This window comes from Microtus pennsylvanicus, chromosome 1 (assembly GCF_037038515.1).
Source record: "Microtus pennsylvanicus isolate mMicPen1 chromosome 1, mMicPen1.hap1, whole genome shotgun sequence".
In the NCBI taxonomy this organism is placed as follows: domain Eukaryota; kingdom Metazoa; phylum Chordata; class Mammalia; order Rodentia; family Cricetidae; genus Microtus; species Microtus pennsylvanicus.
The window spans coordinates 168,683,608-168,709,388 of NC_134579.1; the positions used below are offsets into that span (position 1 = coordinate 168,683,608).

Sequence of the window (25,781 nt, forward strand, 5' to 3'; positions counted from 1 at the left end):
AGTCTGCACCCTACAGGGTCTATGTCCTTCATGAGGCATGCAGGACCCTCTGATCTGCCCATCAGCTGCCTTAGCCTTGCCCCATGCTGGTCGTGGGTGGATGAGTTCAGCTCCGGCAGGCCCTACCTACTGGGAAGGCAGCCTTTGCTTTCTCTTCACCTGGCTAGCTTAGCCATACTTTCCTTTCTCCTGCAGAAGCTGACCATCAGTTCGATTCCATAATGTCAGCTGTGCTTCTCCACTGTGGCCATCTGTGAATGGATTCATCTGCCCTCTAAACTAGAAATTCTGTGCTATCATGGAATCATGTGTTCTTCATCCTTGCCACAAACCACCTGTCATAATTTCTGGCACAAATTAACATGTCAGCAAAAATTTGCTTATTTGATGAAAATATTTTAAGACTTTCCAATTGTGTGCTGCTATAATTTTTTAAAAAAATTGTGCCCAAGTTTATTGAAGGTGCATTGTAGACATATTAAATGGTAACACAAATGGTAAAAGTCACAAATGGCTCTTTTGTTTGTGGACTTAAATGCACATCTATAACCTGTGTGGTAAAACTACTCTTTAATCAATAAAGGACAATTCCAAGCACTCATGTAAGACAGGTCTCTAAATATGCTTTTATCTAGTTTTCTTTTGAAAACGATTATCATAAACCTCCAAACTTATTTTATAACCCATTGAATGGTTCACAGTGACTATCTTCAAACAATACTTGGTGCTATACTGACATGTTTATTATACACCATAAGCACACATTCATTCACTAAAGAATGTCAGCATGGACATTATTATTCTAAAAAAGAAAAGAAAACAAGAACCAAAAAAAGAAAAATCCTATTGAATAGAGTTTGCTCCTGTTAGAAAACTGGTGGTGAGTGTAATTCATTTTTATTTATGAATTTTTACAACAACCTACTGCGTGGGGGGGGGATGATGACTGAAAATCAATCAGTGCACAATTAAGTTGATTTTATTGACAATAAAATATGTAACTGAATTGATGAATTTGGTCCTGGTTGTTTCTGTTTGTCTGTGTTGGATTTTTAGCCTAAGTTTTAGAAACACGTCCACGACTGTGGAGTAGACACATGGCCGACACTTCCAGCGTAGCCGGTGTGGGCCTCAGACAGAGATGGGCTGAGGAAGTGGTGGAGATGCTCGGAATGTCCCTCACCTCTTGGTGTTTGTACAGTTTTAGCTTGAGTCCAACTCCTTCCCTCTACAGCCGCTACCAGTGGCCTGTGAAATTTACTTATGGTGGCTTTCAAAAACTCTACCTTCCTAAAGCCTGCACACACCTAGAACACATGGTTCTGGACGGCTGGGTGTTTAATAGTAATCCATTTTCCTCTTGAGAAAGCTGTGTGGTCATACGTAGGGGTGCAAGCAATGCACAACCTCATTCTAACTCAAGCAAGAACTCAACACACCATCGTTCAACATAATTTTAGGCACAGAAAAGGTAGTAACTTACAATAGCAGGAAAGCAACCATGTTTAAAACATAAGTATTTAGCTATAGCAGTCTTTACATTTGTGTGTGTGTGTGTGTGTGTGTGTGTGTGTGTGCGTGTGTGTCAACTGCTTTTTCTTGGCATAAGTTCAGATTGTCTAGCCTGACATACATTTACAGTTCTGCCTCTGTACCTCATGGTCCCGCTGCTTAGAGGTGATGGCTCTGTTCATGTCTTCGGCATCCCTGACATGGTCAAGGGCCTGACTAAGTGATTCCTGGATGTCCGACAGCTTAGCATTGTAGTCGTCCAGCTGCTCCAACACCACGGGGAACAAAGAGCAGGTGTCATTGTGGAGCCGCTGCCAGTTCTCAACCAGGCTCAGCACTGAGGAGAAAGGGAGACACATTTACTCGGGGCTTCTCCTGTATCTAGCAAAGTATAAAATAATTCAGGCCTGTCTCCTTCAGTAACTGAAACTGGAGGTACAAGTAACTCCAAGGTTTACATCTGGTACAAGATGCTTTTCTGGTGGATTTAGGAGCTTCTGGAACAACAAGTGAAGAAAGGGATTGCTTTGTTTTCCCATGAAGATTATACTTCGTGCAGAACCTAGGCTGTTATACTTTCCTGCTTAGTGCCCGAATTATCCATAGTTTTACCTGCGAAAGGGAAACTGGCTATGCAGTGAACAATAACCACCGCTTTCTAGTTAGCGATGGAACAAACAGCGATGCCGTTCATAACCACTCACTTTAACCACTTTCTCCTGAAATTTCCAGTTGACTCCTCAGGTCAAGTTCTGGTTGAGATTTTGGGTGGGATAAAGATGAAATAGCAACGGCATCTTTGTGTGCAAGCTTTACTCTTGGCTCATAGGTCCCTTGGTTGATTAGATGCCATAATTCTCCCTGATGCTATTTATTTGACGCCACAAGCCAATGACCTTCTCCCCTGGGAATCACAGAAATTGTCATTAGGGGTTGCTAGAGTGACATTTGTGGGACAAAGACTTATGCTTTTTGACTTTCGCTGTCTCATTGATTCCCCTGCAATCTAGTGAAGCTCCATACCCCTTTTTAAGATGGATTTTTGAGTGTGTAAAATAAAATATACAAAAATTAAAAGTGACTATATAAAAGTAAAAATAGTTACTATATAAAATTCAAATCAATAACTTTGTAATCTATATTTAATCATGTTTTACTAGCATATGAAGATAAGATCTAGCGATGGATTATTAACTATAATTCTGAGGTACCAATGAAGGTCTTAGGAGGTATCAGCAACACCTGAAAACTGATCTGAAAATCTATAATTTCCTTTGTTGAATGTCTTGATCCTTTGTAACCTTTCTCAGGAATGTAACCAATCCTAACCTCGAATCCAGGCTGGCCTTGACTAACAGAACAGATAAACTACGACTGAGTTCCAAGCCTAGGCTTGAAGAGTTCTTGAATTTTCTATTCTTCCCTCTTGGAAGTCTCCCCTGACATGCAAACAAGCCCGGGATACTCTCCAAAAGACAAAGACTCTATGTGAAGGGAGAGGCCTAACTTGCCTTGCTAGTCCCAGACATATGAGTGAATCTCACCTATGCCATATAGAACAGAGGTAAGACTTTAGCCCGAATAACTACCCTATGAAATTAGTATCAAAATCAATAGTTATGTTTTGAAATGAATACACTTGGGGTCAACTGGTAAACAACAATTGGTGAGTTATATAGTGACCAAATCAGAGGTCCAGCAATATCATTTCATGTGTTTTAGTGATTACCCTTAGGTATGTCAAGTTTCTATTGGAGGTTAAAGGTTATAAAAAATCAGGGCTATCAGAGCATCAACACTGTTGACATTTTCTATAAAATTTTTCTTACTATATACTTGGGAATTTAATCCTTCCCTTTCTCCTCCACCAACTTTTAAGACCCTATTCTTTCTCCACAGTAGTAAAAGTTTTGTAGATTCTTGGCAGAATCTCTGCAATTTCACTTCTTAAAAACTGTGCCTGAATCTAAAACCCTTGACCAAAAGGTTCAAGTGTTCCTGAATGAGTCCCTGAGGCTGTACATAACTTCTACATAGCTCTGAATATTGAGAATTAGTGGTTTGATCAAATGTTGCCCTGTGGCTTGCTGTTCTTTTTTCCTGGTCCCACAGAGAAAGAAGACATATGTTGTGTTGGCCAGGAATGGAAGATACATACATTCCTGGGCCTCATCTGCTTCCTCATCCACGAGCTCCCGCTGGGTGAGGAATGGTTGCCGGCTTCGGATCTCCTCCAGCATTCTCTGGGCCAACACCAGCTTCTGCGCGATTTCCTCTGGGCCAAGTTCCTGATTCTCTCCATAATAGACCATCTTGCTGTTGATCTCTGAGAAGAAGAAGATGATGAGACGGGAACAGAGGAAGGATGTGCAGGACTGCGCAGTCCGGGGGCAAGACTTAGGACTGACCTTACAGTGGAATATTGGGAGAATTGGTGTCAGCATGGGAGCTCTTCCTAAGGGGAGAGAGGCAAACCTGAGGAAACCATTGTGGTCCTATGGGATGTGTTCAGAACAGAAACCGCTGCTCCCGAGCCTGCCTGGCTTCTCTGTTCACCGGATAGCCAGGTTGATTTCAGAACACTAATATTTAAGGCCCAATAATCTGAGGGCTTTTGTTCATGATTTTATAGCAATACCTGCCTTGGAAAAAGTGTTTGGCAGAGTCTCCTGTCACTTGTAGCAGTCAACAGAGAGATTAATTACATTGTAGTCATCAATGAGTTAACAGCGCAAAGCTCTAGGCCTAAATGAGAGTCCAAATGACTCTTAAATTTTTACAGACAAGCTAGTAATAAGAATTTAAAAAATTATTGTGATAGTTTTGCTCATATATATATTTTTCTGAATAATATGTTTATATATTACACAATTTTTCTTTTGGCCTTCTGTGGTGTGTATTTTCAAGACTGGGTCATTTGATGTTGATTCTTTTTGCCCTATATCTGATATAGGCTGAAGTATTTTAGAGCCAAGGGGACCACTGATATCTTGCCTAAACGTTGGCATGCAACGGTTCTTTGATGCCGTCATTCCTACTCCATACGATCAGAGGAGAGGTTGTATGGCTCACTTGTTCTCTGGCAGCTCTGGGAGGAAGTGCTTTATCTTCCTGGTATAATGAAATTGTGTGTCTGTGGTTCACTATGATCTATGTGGTTGGCCAGACAAGATGGGTAAACAAACACTGGTGTCACATAAATCATGCCAAGATGAGGAGCTGTATTTTATGTGGGTAATAGCTTGAAGGTCACCAGCAGCTATTTTAGAGATGGTTGGGAATGAGAAATGACCTACTACGGGTGCTCCGCAGCATTCCTGAATTCTGAAAGAAAAGAGATTAATGGGAATAGATAGTTTCAACGCTCCAGACATCACTGGGAGCGTTACAGGGAGATCAATATATGCTAACTCCCTCCAAACCCCGTATGTCAAAGCATTAAACATCCACTTTTCAAACAAAGCTAAACAATATGAGTCCTTGAAATAAATGAAATACAAACATTAAATAAGTCAAACACATCATTCTCCCCCCAGGTTCTGATAGTGGTGAAGCTGAATTATTTGGCATTTTGATGTAAATTCTGTTCAGTCTTGGGATGTTTTGTTTTAGCTCTGTCTGGGGGTAGATTAGTAAAAAGAAATGTAGACGATAACACTTGTGCCTTTGGTCTTCAGAGACTGATCACACATTATTTTAAAGAGATGAAAAACTGGTAAAGGTTACTGCTTCCCACTTCCTTTCCTTCTGTGTTTTTCCTCATCCTTTCCCATGACCAAAGGTCAAGTCGGATGGTTCAGATTCCTTCCGAATGAAACACGTTACGACCAAAGTCTGGGTTACTAAATAGTAAAGGCGAATTACTTCCCCTGATTGGCTTAGAAGGGTCTTGACTTTATCTGCTGTCCAACGGGGCATTTATTTCTTAATTGGATGATATAATATGAGGGCATCGAATTTTCTAGGTTCATTCTCACTGAACAAATCAATAGAACGGTGCTTTAGGAAAAGAATATTTTACCGGTTAATGCTCGGGAGCTAGGGAGGTAAACGCATGTGAGCTAGGGAGGATGGCAGTGGGAAGCTTGAAATACGTGTCATTTGTTTTTACGGTGCTTTATAGGCACCGGAGGAAACGAAGCAAAGGATTAATCTGGGCTTTATAAGTCCCTTAGCCTAGACTATGCTCCCACTACCTCAGTATAAAGAGATGAATCTCTGTCACTGTGGGTCCCTTTTTTATCATTGTGTTCTGAGATGCATTTGGTGTTGTCACCCAACCCTTGATATATAGTATATTAAAACACCATGGCAACAAACAGTAGATCTGAGCTGACTCCAGCCCGAGGAGTGTCTCTTTACCCTAGAACAAATGCCGTCTCGGTCGGGCAGCCCGCAGCAGCTTTCACACTTCACTAAGATAGTCTTCCAGGTGCAGCCGGCACTTAGTAGAAATCAGAGCACAGATGGAAGACTCTCCAGCAGGGGCAGGTAGACTTTGCCACAGTGCTTTAGGACAGGGAATCACTCACAATCCCCCCCCCCCCCCTACAAACCTGAGCGACTCATCTGTCTGGTCCTTGAGGAAGAACACACAGAACAGCTAGTGACTATCTGGGTTGATGTACCACCCCCACTCCACTCAAACCCCACTTATTTTGAGGCAGGGTTTCTTGTGTGGCCCAAACTAGACTGGAACTCACTCTGTAGACCAGACTGGTCTTCAACTCACAGAGATCCACCTGCCTCTGCCTCCCAAGTCTAAAGGCAGGCACCAGCCTGCCTGACATGGTTTGTTGATATTCTGAAAACATACTTGGGGGCTGCAAATAATTGAAAAAGAAATGCGACTCCTACAAAACTCTTTTATTTGAAAGATACCACATTCCCTCGAAAGAAACGTATCGTGGCATGAAGCCTAAGTGATTTTATATATCTATTCTTTAACATTAACAGATAATAAATAGGAATAGGGGTTCAGAAATCTCAATGAACAAAATTGACATGGTTAGTGTATGTCAGGTAAAACCTGTAACCCTTTGAACAGTACGCTCCTGCACATAGCAACCACTGAGAATAGCCCTTGTCACCTTCACTGTCACTCAGACACTGTGTGGTTCTTTGATGTGAAGTTAAACCGAGGAGAAGATATTACCTTGGATCTTGTCCCTCATGTTGTGGGCTTGCTCTACAAGTTGAGTTGCTTGGTCAATGGTGTCCGTGCTTTCCTTCTGCAGCGCCTTCCCCTTCCTGGAGGCTTGACGTTCCTACGGATTTTATAAATGAACATTGGATTTATGTGGTATATGCACACCTGGGGTGGGTGTGTGTAATGTATTCATTTGACAAACATAAACTTTCCTGGCACCTATAAGCTCTGTGACACGCTGAATGGTCCTAGGGGTCATACACGAAGACTGGGTAATGACCCGTTTCAGGATCCTGGAATGCTATTAAAATCAGATGCAATACCAAGGCATAAGTTATGGTGCACTTCAAACCAACGACCTATCACATGGGCCTTATCCTTGCGATTGTTGCTGTAGCTCAAGATGCCAGACTAGGAAATGACCCATGTCTGCGGATCACTTTGACATTGTTCTGGTTGAAGGGTTTAAACTTCAAAGAGGAAATCGTCTAGAAGGAGGGCAGATCTTGAAATTCTCCTACTGGGTGGTCCAACCGCTGCTGAAAATGAATCACCATGGGGCTTTATACAGGATTATTCTCCCTGGGCTAGCTGCTGTGTTCAGAGCTTCATTCCAATTTCCCCTCAACATTGATGGCCCCTGCGTTCAAATAACGGGTCAGGCAGATCTGGCACAGAGTAAATGGAACTCCCCCCACCCTGGGGCTGACTCTACTCAATGTGGTGTCTCAATCTCAAGGCATCCATAAAGTATCTGTTGTCATTAAATCCCATCTGCTCTGTGGCTTTAGAAGAAAGTTTGTGTGTGTGTGTGCATGCACGCATGCATGCACGTGCATGAAGGCATGTGTTTATGTATATGTATGTAGTCAAGGGCAGGAGGTGATCTGAAGGCATGGAGGTCAAGGCCAGGACATTACTCCCATTGCACAAAGGATGAGCCCTTCCTTTGGGCATCAGATAGATACATAGATAGTTACTGTAGCTAGGGGGAACAGGTAGTTCTTCAGCCTGTATTTAAGAGGTTTCTGCTTGCCTTTTTTGCTGCTTTCTTGGTTCACCTCTGTGCTAAAGGGCTACAGTGATCCCATGAATGGCAGGTTGAAGCCACATGGACGGAGCGCTGAGAGACTGCTGAGCAGGTTCTTGGGACTAGGAAGGGGGTCGTCCCAAACCTCTCTTCTGTCAAGGAGTTCTACCCAGGGGACTGTGGTCTTATACTATCAGCAGTGTTCTTGCCCTTTCTAGGAAAAACCAAGCAAGTGTCCCTCTGTGATGGCTGAGAAAGAAGATTCAGAAACGGCATCAGAGTAGACACGTTTAGAAGCTGTACTGGCTGGTTTTAGGTCAATGTGACACAGGCTAGGGTCTAAGAGAGGAGGGAGCCTCAACTGAGAAAACGCCTCCATAAGATCTGGTTGTAGGCAAGCCTTTAGGGCATTTTCTTAATTATTGATTGATGGGGGAGGACCTAGGCCATTGTGGGTGGTGCCAACCCTGGAATGGTGATCCTGAGTTCTATAAGAAAGCAGGCTGAGCAAGCCATGGAGAACCAGTCAGTAAGCAGCCCTCCTTCATGGCCTCTGTAGCACCTCCAACCTCCAGGTTTTTGCCCCAGTGAGTTCCTGCCCTCACTGCTTTTGATAATGAACAGTTATATGGAACTATGAGGGAAACAAACCATTTCCTTCCCAAGTTGCTTTGGTCATGCATGGTGTATTATGACAGCAACAGTAACAGTCACCCCGATTAAGACAGAAGTCTTTTATCAGCCAAGTCAGTACTTCCTTCACACAAAACGGGGCTTGTGCCAGAGGCAACATAGCCTTCATATTGTTGACAAGCTGTGCATTTCTTGTGCACACTGTCTCCTGAGTGGTCACATCCCTTCCCCCAAAGCCATTCTTTTCCTTGGCTTATTCTAATGCTTTGTGCAGGGAAAATATATAGTGTTACCATTTAAAAATTAGATAATAGAGAAAATGAAATGAATCTTATTTTGATGCCACCCCTCACTGCTTTTAAAACAGGAATGTGATATATGACACATTTAAATGTTTATGGTTGATCCCATTCAAATATCATGTTTAGAAAGAATGGGACTCACTTTCTAAATTGAATACACACACAAATGTGCACACTCACTCTGGTCCCACACTTCAAAGGGATGCTTGATCGCTAGTTCTCTGTCTTTAAATTTATTTTTAACTTTCAACTTTGAAGAGATGCCACACGTATAAGAAAACTTTTTTGGCATTGGCCAAGTACTCCTGGGCATGGGACCTTCCCTGAAGCACCGCTACTATGCCCAGGGAGACTGCCTTAGAGGAAACTGATTTTTCTTTTGTTGGTGGGTGTCAAGTTCAGATAGAACTCAGAAGAATTTTTAAGATTTTTGTCTCATTTTTCTGTGTTTGGGCATTTTTTGTCTTATTGGTCTTTGCTTGTGTATTCTTATTTGTTTTTGTGGAATATTTTTGTGTGTTTGTTGGGATTTTGTTTTTTATTTATTTGCTTGCTTTCAAAGAGAGGAAAAAAGAATGTTTAGTTTTGTGGGTATGGAAATGGGGAGGATTTGGGACAGGGGACAAACATGATCAAATATGTTGTATGAAAAAAGTTTTTTTTGTTTATTTTTATTTTTTTAAATTTATTTATTTATTAAGGATTTCTGCCTCCTTCCCACAACCGCCTCCCATTTCCCTCCCCCTCCCCCATCAAGTCACCCTCCCTCATCTGCTCGAAGAGCAATCAGGGTTCCCTGACCTGTGGGAAGCCCAAGGACCGCCCACCTCCATCCAGGTCTAGTAAGGTGAGCATCCAAACTGCCTAGGCTCCCCCAAAACCAGTACGTGCAGTAGGATCAAAAACCCACTGCGATTGTTCTTGAATTTTGCATACAAATGGATGGAAATAGAAAACACTATCCTGAGTGAGGTAAGCCAGATCCAAAAAGAGGAACATGGGATGTACTCACTCATATTTGGTTTCTAGCCATAAATAAAGGACATTGAGCTTATAATGCATGTTCCTAGAGAAGCTAAATAAGAAGGTGAACCCAAAGACAAACACATAGGCATCCTCATGAATATTAACCTTCATCAGGCGATGAAAGGAGACAGAGACAGAGGAGCATGGGATGAAAAAAAATTTTAATGAAAAAAAGAGAATAATGGAAATGATAAAAAGAAAAAAGAAAGAAAACTTCTAGCTGATGAGCACCAGAGGGCGCTGTGAGATATAAGGATAGACAGGGACCTGTAGCGCTATCCTTTGTGAAGAGCAGTAAAGGTGACCATTTAGTACTTGAAATTAAAAAATTACCAAATACAATGCAATATATAGGGAATTTTTAAAGGTTTCACTTCTTTCTTGAACGTTGCTCATGGAAGGAAAGTAATGGAATGTGCATAATGAAACAGGTGTGCTTTGCTTTAAAAAAAATAACCCAAACCTGCAGTTAAAACGTTACTCATAGTTATAAGCTGGTTGATTATTTACATCATTACAAAAGATTGACCATTTACTGACCCCAATGGTGAATTCTACTGGTATTTATTTGACTTAAGTGATGGTGATAACCAGTCTGTAGGATCACCATGAATTTTATTGGTTCAGTTGGCATTCTTTTGTGATCGAAAGTGGGGAAGTTTTAGGCCTTACCCTGGGTCACAAGTGCAAATGAAGACAGCTCCAGCGAGACAGGCAGTAGGAATACTGGTGTGCTTTCTCAAACCTGACCAGTGATGTCAACTTCCGTGAGCTTCCCTTCCTCCTAAACATCGGTCACATCTGGATACCCGTGTGCCCCTCATCTAGTGTCTGAGCGGCTGACTCTGACCTCACCACCTGGTACCTCTGGACATCTAAAGGTACCTCATACTTAAAATGTCCAGGGTGATGCACCCTGCATTTTTAGTCCTAGTGATCAGTTTCCTCCAGACAGAACGTCCCTCCCTGCTCCTTGTGACATCCAATTGGTCCTACGGCCTCGTTTATTCTACTTGATATTCTTGCTCTTTCCTCTTCTACGGCTACTGCTTCAGCCCATCACTCTCAGGGTAAATCCTCTATAAGGGAAGGCCAGGGAAGCACCCCAACATTTTCTTTTCCCGTCTCCGGTGGCAGTCTGTCATTGCACCTTACGCCCGGAGTCTTCCCTGACCAGTTTGTCCTCTCTGCAGAGAAAGAATGCTTCGGAAGTGCAACTGGAATCAGCAGCTCTATGTAAACACTTCAGTGACTTCAACAGTTGAAAGGCACACATTCTTGAGTTTGCTGGGCAAGATTCGTCATGGTCTAGCCACTGGGAATAGCCTCAACTGTTACTTCCTGCCTATTGTCTGATACTTAAATCAACACAAGGCCACAGTCAAAATTCTTCTAGTGCCAAGAATATGTCGTATTCTTCACATTCTTTGCATTATGCTATATTCCCCTTGGAACTTCTTGATAAACTCCTTGTCATTCTCAACACTGGAGGCAATATTCACCTTCCCTAATGAGAGGATTCACTTCCACTATTTCTTCCTTAGAGTTACTGTTTCTTCTGAACCAGGACTCCATTGGGAAACTGTGTATCATCTTAAACAATGTATCTGCTCCCTGCTAGACTCTGGGCACCTTGAGATCAGGGCCTAATATTTACTTCCAAACCCCTAGCACCTGTCAATCATCTTAAACAATGTATCTGCTCCCTGCTAGACTCTGGGCACCTTGAGATCAGGGCCTAATATTTACTTCCAAACCCCTAGCACCTGTCAATCATCTTAAACAATGTATCTGCTCCCTGCCAGACTCTGGGAACCTTGAGATCAGGGCCTAATACGTACTTCAAAACCCCTAGCACCTGCCACAGTGACTGTGAAGTGGCCAGTCTGTAACGCTTCCGAAAAGGATCTCAATTTCTCTCATCCGACCTTTTTGGCAGGACCAGGGAAGAGGGTCAAACACTTTCATTATGCTTCCCATATGACATTTGTTTTTTTTTTTTGCATGAGGTGATGATACATAGGTGCTCTTTGTGTGGCTAGAAGACTAGGGTGAACTTGACATCTGTGACAATGGCCTCTTTTGCTGACTTTTAGGACCCAGAGAGAAGCTGACATTGGGAGAAAGCTACTCTTTCCATCTCTGCTTGTAGATCACTGTGCTCTGTCATGGACATGATACACTTGGGAGCATGGAGAGTGGAACCTTGGCCTGGTCTTTGGAATTTCTAAATGGGTCTGATCAGCAGCAGCAAAAGGGAAAACCTTTAGAGTATGGGTTCTCTGGAAGCACAAATACGCGGACATCTTTCAGGGTATCCCAGGGGTAAATGGTACGGCCTAGTTCTAGGGACTTCCAAATTGGGGCTGGAAGACTTAGATATAGAGGTTGGCAAACAGACAGCCACAATAATATATATAACCCTAAACTCCAAACGTCTCCAAAACCTAGTAACTTGAGATGAGTAGACTTTGTGAGATTTTGGACCATATGGGACCCGTGGGGTAGAGGTGTCAAGCTCGAGGCTGTATCATTGATTTTCATCACCATGGGAATGAACACAAATAATGAGAGGACAGCATGTGTTTGCCTGGTGCCTGCAGAGGTCGGAAGAGGCTGGTGAACACGCTGGGACTGGAGTTACAGACAGAGTTATTGTATGGGTGCTGAGAACAGAACCTGGGACCTCTGTAAGAGCAACAAGAACCTTTCATCGCTGAGCCAACTCTCCAGCCTTGTGTGAGAGTTTTTATAAGTCATGGATCTCTCTGAGTGTTTTTCCTCACTCTATTTGGCTATTTATTTATTCAGTGTTTCTCTGAGAGCTGAAGTTAGAACTTGTCATATCTATTGTCGATATTTTTGCAGAACTTCACACTGCATTTATGCTATGCTATTTCCTTTTCATGCTAGTAAATGACTTGATTCTATTTTTCGGTAGGCTTGAAATTTCTTCTTGATTCTCTGATCTATCTGGGACTCATTTTAATTTATGGTGTAATGTAAAGGATGAACTGGCTTTTCTTTTTAAAAACTTAACTTCCTTTTCTTTTTTGTATGCGTGCATGTCTCTCTCTGTGTGTGTGTGTGTGTGTGTGATGCATGATGAGGTCAAATAAGAACTTTTAAACATGAGTCGTCTTCACATGGGGTCTGGAGGTTGAATTTGGGTTGTCAGGCTTGTGCGTCAGGAGTTTTTACCATCTAAGCCATCTTGGCAGCCCTAAGAGTGACTTTGTTTTTACCATCTTGGAGACTTCCTTTTCACTGAAGTTTCTTGTTTTTCTCTTTGCAGTTATTGCTCCTTTACTAACGTTTAAAGTGTTTATTGTATATAATAAGCATATTTCTGGATGCTCGACAGCCCTTACTTGTACAGTGCTCAGGCAAACAGTTGAATGACTATCCTAATTGCTGCACACATCAACTGTGTTAGCCAACTAGAAATGGATAGAACGTCCCCATAAACACGTTTTTCCTTCCTTCCTTCCTTCCTTCCTTCCTTCCTTCCTTCCTTCCTTCCTTCCCTCCCTCCCTCCCTCCCTCCCTCCCTCCCTCCCTCCCTCCCTCCTTCCTTCCTTCCTTCCTTCCTTCCTTCCTTCCTTTCTTTTTTAGAAAACCAATTCAAAGGGGGAAATCAGGAAGATGTCTTGTATTAACTTTCTCTGGGGATCTGGCCTTGATTTATGTGGCCCCTCATGGGTTACTTAACTTTTCAAGGCTCATTGTTGTGACTTGCTTGGCTCACATGGGCTACCTGGACTCTTCAAGGTGGGTCCTGTTGCTTTAACAGTTTCCTCTGAGATTGAAATAACCTATCCTACACAGATGCTCCTTAGACAAGAAGGTAAACAACTCAGAATAACTTCAGGAAGTCCCTGAAACTGACCAGATTCTCTGGGCCTCACCTGCCAGAGGGAGCAACAAAAGCTGAGAGTCCCTCTCAGGATCTGAGCTAAGGTGCAAAGGAAACTCAGATAAACGAACTACAAAGACTCTGAGACCAGACCAGCTGCCTGAAGAGGCTTAGTCCAACCGAGTCACCTGGAAAGGACCCTCTCCAGCCTCTTGAGCTGCCTGCAGGCTGTGCAGTGTGCTCCAGGTTCCCAACTTTGTGAGCTGTCACCCACTTTTGGGTGGGCTTTGCTGATGCACCCATCTTTTGAGTTACTTCTGCTCCTAGTGTAAGTAACTCCCCAGCCATATTCCTCTAAGGAACCCTAAGAAAACCCAGTAGTTCATCAAGGTGGACTTTGGTGGTATCTGAGGTGAATATATGTGTGTGGGTATTGGGTCTCTTCAGACGTTTTGTCACGCAACAGACGGGACGCCGAACACATACCTTCTCACCCAGCTCTTCCACGTCAGACAGAAGGCTTCTCATGGTGCTCTCAGCGTTGTTGATCTGGATCTTTCTTAGGGTGTATTGGTTTTCTCTCTCTGACAGCCTGGTCTGTGGAAACAAGATTTTTCAAAGTTATGAGCCTTTGTGTCCCACCAGTCCTAAAAGATGTTATGTATTTTTAAATTATGTATGGAGTATCTTAGTGTGAATTTGTGAATGTGTAGTGTCCACGGAGGCCACAAGAGGGCGTTGGCTCCCTGGAGCTGGAGTTACTGGTGATTGTGAGCCACTCAGCATGGGTGCTGGGAATTTAACTGCTCCTCTGCAAGGAAACGACTCAATCTAAAGTGCTGAGCATCTTCCCAGCCCCAGACACAGGTTCTAAAGAATACTCATGACTTTTTCAGTATAGGAAGATTTAGGTAGATTGTGACTTCTGCTCCTTTCTTTTTGAATATATTATCATTGTATGTATGTGGTTGTTTTGCCAGCATTGTGTCTGTACACGATGTGCGTGCCACGCCCAGGAGGCCAGAAGACGGCATCAGATCCCTTGGAACTGAAGTGACAGGCAGTTGTGAACCTCCATGTGGATGCTGGGAATTGAACCCAAGTCCTCTGTAAGGGCAGCCAGTGCTCTTGACCACGGAGCCATCTCTCTAGCCCCTGACCTCTGTTCTTCTTAGAGGATTCTCAGGCGGTTGCAGAATTCTGTATAGCGTGGGTCTACAGGAGGGAACTGAGTTTCTGGGACCAAAAGCCTGCCTGCTCCACTTAAAGAGCTGAAATACAGCTGGCGCAAGGAGAGGGCGCCCTTTTCTATTGTCTCAAAACTATAACCAGGCTGGAGGTGGCCCTGGGAATCTGGCAAAGTTCAATCTAGTCAGGTCTTAGAGAAACAGGTTGAGTAATCAAGATCAATGAAAATGGAATTTTAGAAATACATTTTCCTCCTTTGGACGCAAGAGATGAATTCTCGTTATTTTGGGTCACGCCCCCCCCCCCCCACTTTGGCATTTTGAGAAGCTTGGCGGAAATATAGCTGTCCTGGGGCTACTTTGGATTAAGCGCTCTTTAATCCTAGTAGAGCCTTGCTGCCAGCCACGGTGACACTCTTGTGAGGTGCGCCTTATGGAAAGGGTTGAGTGCATTCAGCACCCTGGGTCTGGGACACTCCTTTGAGAATTAACGCTCTTTTGTGTCCCAGCAGGGGAGTTTGGGGAATGCTCACTGAGGTTTCGCCCAGTGCTACAGCTTAGGGCATTTATTTTGGTCTGCACTGCACATTTTCAGCCAATTGTGGACATTATTTGACCCCCCCCCCAAGAGTCATGAATGCTTAGGTCCTGCTCTGGCTACTTTGTATATCCCAGCTTATTGGCTCTCCCCCAATAACTTCCTTTGACGTGAGGAAGCTGAAAAAGCAGACTGAGCTCACATAGCCATGGCTAGAGCTGGGTACGGACAAAACAGTTGGAAGTGTGAGCTCTCAGGCTTTATGCTAGAAAATAGAACAGTTCTGGAACTGAGTCTGCCGACTTTTCACCAAGCCTGTTGATAAAAAACATCTGTTAGCTGTGATGGAGGTTCGTTACAAGCTTAGATAGGTAGACCTTTTTATTTTATCTATTTATTTCATTGATTCCCCCCCCCCCATTGACTTCCTTTAACTTGTTTCTTTATAGAGGTATGAGAACAAACATGTATGTATATGTTTGTGTGGTTGAGGATGTGTGCATGTATTTCAGAGACAGAGAGATTGAGAATGAGAGGGGGAAGGGAGGGAGAGAGGGAGAGAAAGACAGAGATTGGAGAACCAAGTGAGAACAAGTGTAAGTGAGAAGGAATTGTTGAAAGGGGGTGGGGGAGGTTCTAGGTAAACTCCTCAAAACCCAGCGAATTGAAACTAGAGTGCACTGGGTAGCTAGGTTTGTGCTTGAATAATGAGTGTGAAACTTTGCCAACCAAAGTGTTCTGTGTAGATGCTAGTCTTTTAGTGATTCCATTTCCCATATGCTCTCTTACATAAATGGCCACTTCTGGGTGGGGCGTTAGCTCATGGTTGTGGTGAGCTTTTCCTGACTTCTCATGTAACTGGGTGTTACCTACGTTGGGCTTACAGTCTGTAATACAGCCACGGAGCTCAGTGGCCAAGGGGACACAGAGTTGCTATGAGGGAACATAGACAACAGCGCAACATCTAGCATACTTTGAGGAGGTGGATGGTGGAGTTCATCTCGTTGATGTGCCTGTGTGCCGCCGCCCCAGAGGACACGCTCAGCAGCCCGGATTTGCTCTCTTGGATGGAGAGTGCTGCTAATCGCAGGTCATCAGTCAGGTCCCAGATGCACTTGTCACAGCCTGCAGATGAAACAGGGATGTCATTTCTGCAGAACCGAAAGGCAGCTGGAAGCATATGGCCTTAAGCTGGACCCCCCCCCCCCCCCCGGCTAATGCCATGTTTGTTTTTGTTTCCTGAGGAGATGCTGGGGCCATGTAGGACCAGTCTTTACCAAACCAACTGTACCTCAGGCAGGATTTTTTTTACTTAAAACATAATGAGAAGCGGGCAGCAGGGACGGGAGGGTAATAGCAACACTAATTGCTGACAGGAAGGAGGAGCATCATGGGATGGGTGGACAAGAAGCCCTTCCCCACTTTTCCTTAGTAGTGCCCCCCCCCCCCATTGGAAAGATTCCATTATTGTCAGCCTCTCCTCTTTGCTTGGTGGCTGCTGGAAGAGCAGGCCAGTGGCCCAGCATCTTTCTTTCCCCATTAGCTTTTCTCAGGCAGTGCGGGAATGCTGCACCTGCCTTTGCCTCCCCCAGGGAGGGCCTGTCTTCTCTCCATGCCCCGCCTCCTGTCTAGATGAACAAGCCCTCAGAGCAGGTCTGCAGCGTACGATTTTTGGTTAATGTCATGCATGAGTTAGTTTCCAAGAAAGGAGCCAAAGCTCTGACTGAACCTGGGCATGTTGAAGAGCTGAGCCCCAGTCTCTCATTGCTTCTCATCTTTCACACCGTGATCCCCGCCCAGGACCGAGCAGCCCTCCATGGATACCATCCAAAAGAACACACACTGAGCTCTGCACCGTGTCTTGACCTCTCTTTCTACCTCTCCAGTTCCCATGCTCCTTCTCACGGGAGCAGCTGCTTTCCGGAGAGCTGGGAAATGGTGGCTAATGGGTTAATGCGTGTTAATATGTTAATTTGTTATTGGAAGGTCAACATAGTACTACCCCTAAGTTCCCTCAGAAAAACGAGTCCCCAGCCTACATTTCAGGCTGCGGAAGATGTTTAGGGCTTTGCAGGCACCTGGGTATCCTTAAATGGAGCTGGCCAAGGGACAGTCTAGTTGATAATTATAAACTTTGCCCTGCAGTGCCTCCCATCTCGGGCATCTTCTAAGATATGATGCACTGGCTGTATTTACTCTCCTGCCCACGAGGCCTTTGGGACCAATAGGGATACATAATGAGCAAATATTCTTTAAGACCAAAGATTCGTTTCTCAAGAGTGACAAAGCAATCCAGAAAAAAAGAAAGGGACCCTGCTTTGTAGGGCCCTTTACTTTACTTCTGGTCACTCTCCAGATGTGGGGCGAGTTGGGGAAGCTACCTAAGTCTCCTGGTGTTTCCCTGTCTACAGGTGTCGTGAAGCACTGTCTGTCCCATTATCTGAGGGCTGGTCAGCCAGTGCAGAGGGAGCTCTGTCCTGGAAGAGTGAAGCTGAGTGTGAAGACCAGCTGAGTAAGATGTCTAAAGTGGAGTGATGTCACCAACAGCTGCCTCCCTGCTGAATGAGAGCAGGACCATCAGGGACCTTTGTACGGGGTCCATGACCCTGGAGTGAATACAACCTTAAATCCAGGCCTGGCTGAGGGCGAAACATTTCCAGGAATCACATCCATCTTAACATTTCTTTTTACTACCTTTATTACCCATTTAGTGTGTGTGTGTGCCTGGTATATGTGTGTATTGTGTGTGTGCTTGGTGTGTGGTGTGTATGTGTGTGCCTGGTATATGTGTGTATGGTGTGTGTGCATAGTATGTGGGGTGTGTGTGGTGTGTATATGTGTATGTGGGGTGTGTATATGTGTGTGTCTAGTGTGTGTGTGTGTGTGGTATGAGTGTGTCTGGAATATGTGTATATGGGGTGTGTGTATGTGTGTGTGTGGTGTCTATGTATGTGGTGTGTGTGTGTTTGTGTGTGCCTCATTGTGCATGTGGAGAATAATTTTGGGGGTCAGCTCTTTCCTTCCACTATTTTGAATTTTTTTTTAACTGCAAATGGCTCTTCCTAACTGAACACCTGCAGCACATTAGAGAAAGCAGGTTAGTCATTCATGTATGGTTATTTTTACTTATGGTTGGGCAGTCCATGCCTGTGGGGAGTTCAAGTCCTTCTTCCAAGCACTCTCCGGTTACGCTGTCACATGGGCCTCCCCCGCAGTTGCACACTGGGGAACAAAAACACGAAGAGAGCAGGGAGTTATCGTCTAATGCTTACAACAGGGCCGTCTTTCCATGGTCTCCGGAAACACTGGCTACTGCTGTGAAATCCTTCAGTGGGAATTAATTCATCTTCGTGAGTAGGGAGTCTGTGATGTCAAGACAATCCTGTTCTGTCAGTTCAGTGAAGGCAAGGGGGATGGGCAAAGATGACCAAAACGAAATCTCATTTCCTCAGGTTCCTCTCCTAGCTCTTTAGGATTCTCTTATAACTCAACAGATCTCTAGTTCAGAAAGGCCTGGGAAATTCTCACAAGGAAACAATGGCCACAGAGCCCAGCCTTCAGCTTGAAATCGAAAGCCATCCTTTCAGCGCTGAGAGTCTCCAGTGAATCCAACAGCAGGGTTGGTCCCTGCCAGGTGTGAGGGAACAGCCCCAGAGGAGAGAGTGACGAGGCCCAGGAGCAATTCTTGGCTCCCAAGCCTTTGACTCTTGGCAAGACAGATTCCGAACTCCAAATGGGAGGTGTCGGGGGGATGGTAGGAATAGTGCCAGGAAAAGAACTGGGAACATTTTCACACGAATGTAAAAGGCTCGAGAGCCCATCATTCGTCTACTGGTGATTTTTCAGTAAAACCTTTTGGAAAAAAAAAAAACCAAAATCCAATCTTATTAGACTTTTAATTTTCCAGTAGTTCCCCAGGCAATGAAGGGGACTGAACCGGCCGTGTGCTTTACCACCCAGTTACGTTCTGAAACCCCCCTCCCCTTGGAGCTTTTGTGTGCAAGTAAATTTGTAGTAATTTAAGAATCCCTAGGCTACCTCTGCTAGCTAGCCAGCCATAAGCTGGAATAGAACTAGGAGTTTTTCCTCACAGAGAAACCACAGAAGATTCACTCCAAGGAGCCCATCGCTTATTATACTTCAACTGTGTAATGCTCCACAAAACGCAGACTTATTAGAGCCCTCTGTGAGGTCCTGCTCCATTGCTTCCCACAGCAGTATCAGCTAGGAGCAGCTGCATCTTTATTGTTTAAATAGAGGTTTAGTTAGTGCTATGAGAATAATGACGCCATGTTTCAGGCTGATTTTCCTGCCACACTTCTAATGCCTGACCCTTCTGACTGCGCAGTCTTCTGCCTGCCATTGTCTTTAGTATTGTGGTTCTGGAAGCCTTTCTGTTCCTATAGGCTTGTTTCTTTTCACTATGGTCAGATCACAGGCACATCTTTCTCAATAGTAAACTCTTCCCTCTGTAAGTCTTTCAAGCGACTCTTTCAACCAGAGCATTTCTCAGAATGCATGCTGTAACACTCCCTGCTTCTCTCCTGTCCTTCCTAAAAGTCGCCTAGGGAGCAGAAGCACTCGGGGGCAGCCCTCCTTCCTCCTGGAGGAAGGCAGTTCACTGCCTGTCTGAAGAGCTTTGTTCTATGCAGCAAAGGTGCTGGAGAAACAAAGGATGAGGAGTGAGCACTTCAAGAAGAATGGAAGTCGAACCATGAGATTTTTCCACCCTCTCTCTGAAGTACTGATTCTGCCCATGGGAGGGAATGTAGAGGGCCCTGTGTGATTCAACCGTGTCTGTGCCTTTGAATTTACTTCTCTGAAACGTTCGTTTTATTAAGTGTAAGTGAAAGAGGACACAGCTTCCAGAACAAAATAGCTCACTTGAGCCACATCAGATTCCATTCAGTCCCTGGTTGATACAGGTAACTCATCACGATAGGACTTACTTCTTCTATCGAGATCACAAATATGAACATAAGAAATCATTCACATTGCTGTCGCTTGCCTCAGCTCACTCCACTCACAAGCTAAGGGTCATCAATTGCCTTTTTGAAAATGTCTAACTTTGGTAAATTTTGATGTGCAGTCTGTATATTGCCCTAGACCAGCAGTTCTCAACCTGTGGGTCATGCTGCATATCCGATATCCTGCATATCATATATATACATTAGGACTTATAACAGTAGCAAAATTGCAGTTATAAAGTAGCAATGAAAATAGTTTTATGGTTGGAGGTCACCACAACGTGAGGAACTATCTTAAATAGTTGCAGCATTCAAGAGTTGTGAGCCATTGCTTTAAATGAATATCAGGAGGACATTGGGAATATTCCCTCAACAAAAATTCTTTACCTAAATTCAGTTCTGACAGAGAGCAGTGTTACCTACATAGCTGGCTGAGTGTTTTAAAGCCTGTACCTGCACAGTTCTTGGCGGTCCTGGCGTCTCCGAAATAGCCAGGAGCACAGCGCTCACACTTGAAGCCTGTGGTATTTCGTAAGCAGTTCCTACACTGGCCAGTGATTTCATCGCAGTCTTCAAAGATCAGGTTGGGATCCGAATTACCACTGCAGTCACACTTCTTACAGGTGCTTCCAATGAGTAAGGGGTTTCCATAGTAACCAGGAGCACATCTGAAAGTGTTAAACATGCCAGCTATTTAGCATCCATAGTTATTTCATAACTATGCTTAAAAAATCTTTCCTACATAGAAGAAATACATAGTGAGTGTTTGTAGATCCCGCCTGGATTCATTCCAGTTCTCCCATATTATTAATATGATCAGACTTCCAAACATTATCGTTGCTTGTTTGCATGTTTATTTTGATTCTTTGTTTCCCATACATCCCAGGCTGATCTTGAATTCATGATCTATTCTTCTTTCTCACCCTGCCAACGGCTAAGATTATGAGTATTACCTCTCATCTCTCCCCTTTAGAGTTTTTTTTTGAACCATTCCTTCTCAGTGTGTTCTAGATTATTCAGACCCCAAATGCAGCAGCGTCTTGGTTGAATTAGTGTGAGGGCACTGTTGGTGGTCTTGGGGACTGGTCTGCATAGCTGGCATGTGATGGGTGGGGTCCCTTTGCTAAATGTCCAGTAATAGAATGCATCAATAGGACACAGCTGAGCAATATCTTGGCCAAAATGTTAGTGGCACCTCTACTGAGAACCGTCACCCCCTGTCCTGCCATAATGAATTGTTCAAGGAACTTAGTTTGAGCCAATCATTGCTGAGCATTCTCCTAGCCCAAAGTATCTGATTTGGGAACAATTCTGTTAAAGCTGTCTTAGTTAGGGTTACTGCAGCTATGATGAACCACCATAAAATAAAGTCATGGAGGAAACTATTTATTTGGCTTATACTTCCATATCATAGTCTATCCCTGAAGGAAGTCAGGACAGGAACTCAAGCAGGGCTGGAACTTGGAGGCAGGAGCTGATGCAGAGGCCATGAAGGGGAGCTGCTCACCAGCTTGCTTTCCCATGACTTGCTCAGCCTGCTTTCTTACAGAAACCAGGACCCCCAGTCTAGGGATGGCACCACCCACAATGGGCTGGCCCCTCCCCCACCGATCACTAATTAAGAAAACACCCTTCAACTGGAGCTTCTGGACACATTTTCTCAACTGAGGTTCCCTCCTCTCAGATGACTCTAGTTTGTGTCAGGTTGACATGAAACTAGCCAGCAGAGAAGCTCAGGCTAGACCCTTGTTTGAATGCCATAGAAGGGCAGCAGGCTAGGTCCTTAGCTACCGGCTGCCATCTTGTGATTGAGCAAAGGCAGCTTGAACAGAAAGTGGGTGGCAGAATTGGAAAATACCAGAAGTAAACAGAGTAGAAACCAGATTGCTATTCTTCCTGGTGCTTTAGTATGTGAACTAATAGAGACCCAAGTGCATATACCTCAATCTACTGGGGAGGAATGAGTTAGTGTCTATATCATAGCAACTTTAAAGGAGGTGGAGACCAACTCTCTTCAGCCATCACTCATGAGCCACACTGGGTACCCTGGGTGAGGTGTTCTCTGCCTGGAGGCAAAGATATCTTCTTCCTTTTTCCCCAAAGTGACCCTGTTTTGAGAGTAAGGACTTCTGGCCTCACTTAAGGGGGCACTTGCCCAAAGGCACAAGTCATTTATTACCAGGTTATTAGCCTTTGGGAGACAAAGGACTTGGGCTGGCAGATCATATTTTTTAATTAATTAATTAATTTATTTATTAAAGATTTCTGTCTCTTCCCCGCCACCGCCTCCCATTTCCCTTCCCCTCCCCCAATCAAGTCCCCCTCCCTCGTCAGTTCAAAGAGCAATCAGGGTTCCCTGCCCTGTGGGAAGTCCAAGGACCACCCACCTCCATCCAGTTCTAGTAAGGTGAGCATCCAAACTGCCTAGGCTCCCACAAAGCCAGTACGTGTAGTGGGATCAAAAACCCATTGCCATTGTGCTTGGGTTCTCAGTAGTCCTCGTTGTCCGCTATGTTCAACGAGTCCGGTTTTATCCCAGGCAGATCATATTTTTGAAGGAAAAAGTAGGAATTTGGATTTCGATGCAGGATTGCATTTTTAGAGCATATGCCAAGGTTAAACTATAGGTGTTTGCTGGGTGATAATGGACTGTCCTTTGCTGTAGGGCCTACAGCTAGATTAGGGAAGAAGGGGCAAAGAGGAGCTGAAGGCAGCATGGGAGGGGCTGGAAGAAATGTGGTCACTTCTTAGTAGAGCCGACAGCCAGGCGGAAGGATTAGTTCTCATGGAAAAGGAAAAAGAGAGAAATCTAGGGGCGGATTCTGAGTGTGAAGAAATGGTGTTGACCACTCTCAGAATGGGACAGAGACTGAAGAGGGATGTGGCAGGATAGGTTTGGCGCGATGGCCTCCAGAGTGGACCACAGGGAGGACTTTGCAAAGAAATCAGCCATCAGGGCAGTGATAATAAGATACTGTATTTTGGGGGAGATGGTCTTCAAAGTGGATCATAGGGAGGACTTTCCAAAGAGATCAACCATCAGGGCCATAATAATACATTACTACATTTTAAAAAGTTTCCTTTTGAGGCAAGAGAGCCCTGATTCAGAGCATTTGAAAAGCAGATCAATGAGTGCAAGCAAATCACACATAATCCCAGGGCTCTCGAACCCCATTACTGTGTAACACATGGTGCACGGCTCTCAGTCTTTTTCTCAAGCTGGTTTCTCTATGTCCGTCTTTCGGTGGAGTTGTAACGTTGGTGTCTGTCAGTCTTTATGTCCTTTGTTTGAACCATGTTTCAGAGCTGCTCTGTTGTTAGCTCTTTCAGTTCCCACTGACAGCTGGAGGGAGACCTCTCACACCCGGCTGTCTGAGGCTGCAAGGCTAGTCACCTCTGTTTTCTAGGATCACACGGAGGTCACAACTCAAGGCTCAGCCCTTCCAACCCTGATATTCCTTCTGTTGCTCTACCCTGTACCAAACTGCTGCTGCTGCTGCTATGAATGAATAAAGTCACCCAACAGAGGGACAATTCATGTCCCTTTTATGTAAGGTATGTGGGGGGGGGGGTTGACAGGAAGAGGAAAACACAGCTCCTGTTCTGAGAGAACAGGAAATGAATTAACTATAATATAATGTTCTCTACAAGTCAATGAAAAGACAAGGATGAATGTGAGTTCTATACTCTACAAAGAAACACCCTGAGAGGAAATGTCCAATAAGTTTTGTTATTCATATTTCCTTATGTCTTTGTGCCTCAGATTTCTAGGCCTTTGGTCTTCCAGCCAGCATAAATTATTCATCTATGGAGCCTGTAGCTGGATTGAATTTCTATTATTTGCTGCAGTTCACCTACAGAAAAGTATTAGACTTGTTGGTTCATTGAAATTGGATTCAGATCTACTTCAGCGGGCAGCTGGGAATCTTGAGGGCTTGGGTGAAAGGACATGCTTGCCTCATGGAGGCCAGATGCCAGTTCCTTTGTTTCCTTCTTGACTCCATTCCATCACTACAGGTTGCCTCCTGGCCTTCCAGAAACGGGAAACCAAGGGGGACCTGGAGATGGCTCAGTTGATAAAGTGCTGACAGTGTAAACATGAGACCTGAGTTTAATTTTCAGAGTGCACATAAATTAAAGGAGATGTGCATAATTCTGGTGTGGGGAATGGAGATGGGGAGATGGTTGGATCTCACTGGCCAGCTTGCGTAGCTGAATGAGCAAAATCCAACTTCAGTGAGAGACTGTCTCAAAACATAAGGTAGAAAATTATTGAAGAAGACACCTGACCTCCACATTCATATATGTGTGTGTGTATACATATATTCATATATGCATGTGTACACAGGTGATACACACACACATACAGAGGGAGGGAGGAAGGAAAACAAGATTTTGTATCCTGTAAATTGGAGTCTTGATCACAATGGAAACCATTGAGTTTCAAGACCATCTTTTGGTTTAGAGTCAGCCCTGAAGTTACAGTCTAAACTTTGGACCCTTATGGACTTAATGAGCTAACATACAAATGTTTTCCTTATTTATTGTCTCCTTTGAAATCCCACATTTACAGATAAGGAAGCCAACATGGATAAACTGATGGTCCATTCCATGCTGAGATTAGCTGTCTTGCATTTAACAAATCAACTTCTTTGTTTTGCTTTTTTTTTTTTTTTTTTGGTTTTTCGAGACAGGGTTTCTTTGTGGTTTTGGAGCCTGTCCTGGTACTAGCTCTTGTAGACCAGGCTGGTCTCGAACTCACAGAGATCCGCCTGCCTCTGCCTCCTAAGTGCTGGGATTAAAGGCGTGTGCCACCACTGCTCGACTTTGTTTTGCATTTTTGAGGAAAGTCTTAAGTAGCCTAGGTTGACCTTGAACTTGGTATGTAGCCAAGGATGACCTTGGTTCTCATTCTTTCCCGTCCCAGCTGCTAGGATTGCAGACCTGTGTCATTGTGCCCAGCCTTAAAAAATTAAAAGAAATTTTGATCTATAGCTGTTGTTTGCTCTCCTTCCTCTTCAGCCTTTCTCCCAAGGGCCACACAGCTGCTACTGAAAGCCTTTTTTGAGGAAGTCAAAACTCCTTGCTTGGGTGGCTCAGAAATTTTTCTGGGAGGGTCCTAGTCTAGTCATCTTCCGGGGGTATGTCAAGAAAGAAAAAGCATGTTAGAGAGTAGGTGCCATTTAAATGTGATTCTTTTGTTTATCAAAGACTGAGAAATACGGCTAGGGAATTGTAAGAGACTGTTCACTGTTCAAGGTGAGAAGTCAAAAGGCCAGAGGCAAGACAGAGTACAGGCTCCGGAGGAATCTTATGAAAAAGACAGTGTTGACAGCTTGTTCCAAGACCTGGTGCTTTTTAGAGGGTATTAGGCCAAATTTCTGCATCATCAAAAACCGCAATAACTGTTTGTGTTTTCCCAGCCTTCTTTATTGTTCTTTTGTTTATTTTTTAATTTCTAAGGCTAACATCAATATCCTAACTATTGTCACCGGCATCTCTGATGACTCTGTACACTCTGCCTGTGTCTCTCTGCTGGGGTCCTTCTCCCACCCCATACTTTAGGATTTGTTTTGGTTTC

At 44.2% G+C, this 25,781-nt stretch overlaps 1 protein-coding gene across 2 annotated transcripts in view; it reads right to left on the reverse strand.

The window, feature by feature from the left end:
- The window catches only part of Lama4 (laminin subunit alpha 4), a 151,505-nt gene that overhangs the window by 76,346 nt on the left and 49,378 nt on the right, over positions 1 to 25,781 (reverse strand). The window contains exons 5-11 of one of the 2 annotated variants that reach the window (XM_075945457.1): positions 20,654 to 20,868; positions 18,381 to 18,455; positions 16,207 to 16,358; positions 13,995 to 14,105; positions 6,668 to 6,779; positions 3,671 to 3,838; positions 1,656 to 1,849 (exon numbers count right to left, since the gene is read on the reverse strand). In XM_075945457.1, the coding sequence (XP_075801572.1) occupies positions 1,656 to 1,849; positions 3,671 to 3,838; positions 6,668 to 6,779; positions 13,995 to 14,105; positions 16,207 to 16,358; positions 18,381 to 18,455; positions 20,654 to 20,868 (1,027 nt within the window). Of the gene's footprint in view, positions 1 to 1,655; positions 1,850 to 3,670; positions 3,839 to 6,667; positions 6,780 to 13,994; positions 14,106 to 16,206; positions 16,359 to 18,359; positions 18,456 to 20,653; positions 20,869 to 25,781 lie in introns of both variants that reach the window. The other variant, XM_075945449.1, reaches the window with a different exon arrangement.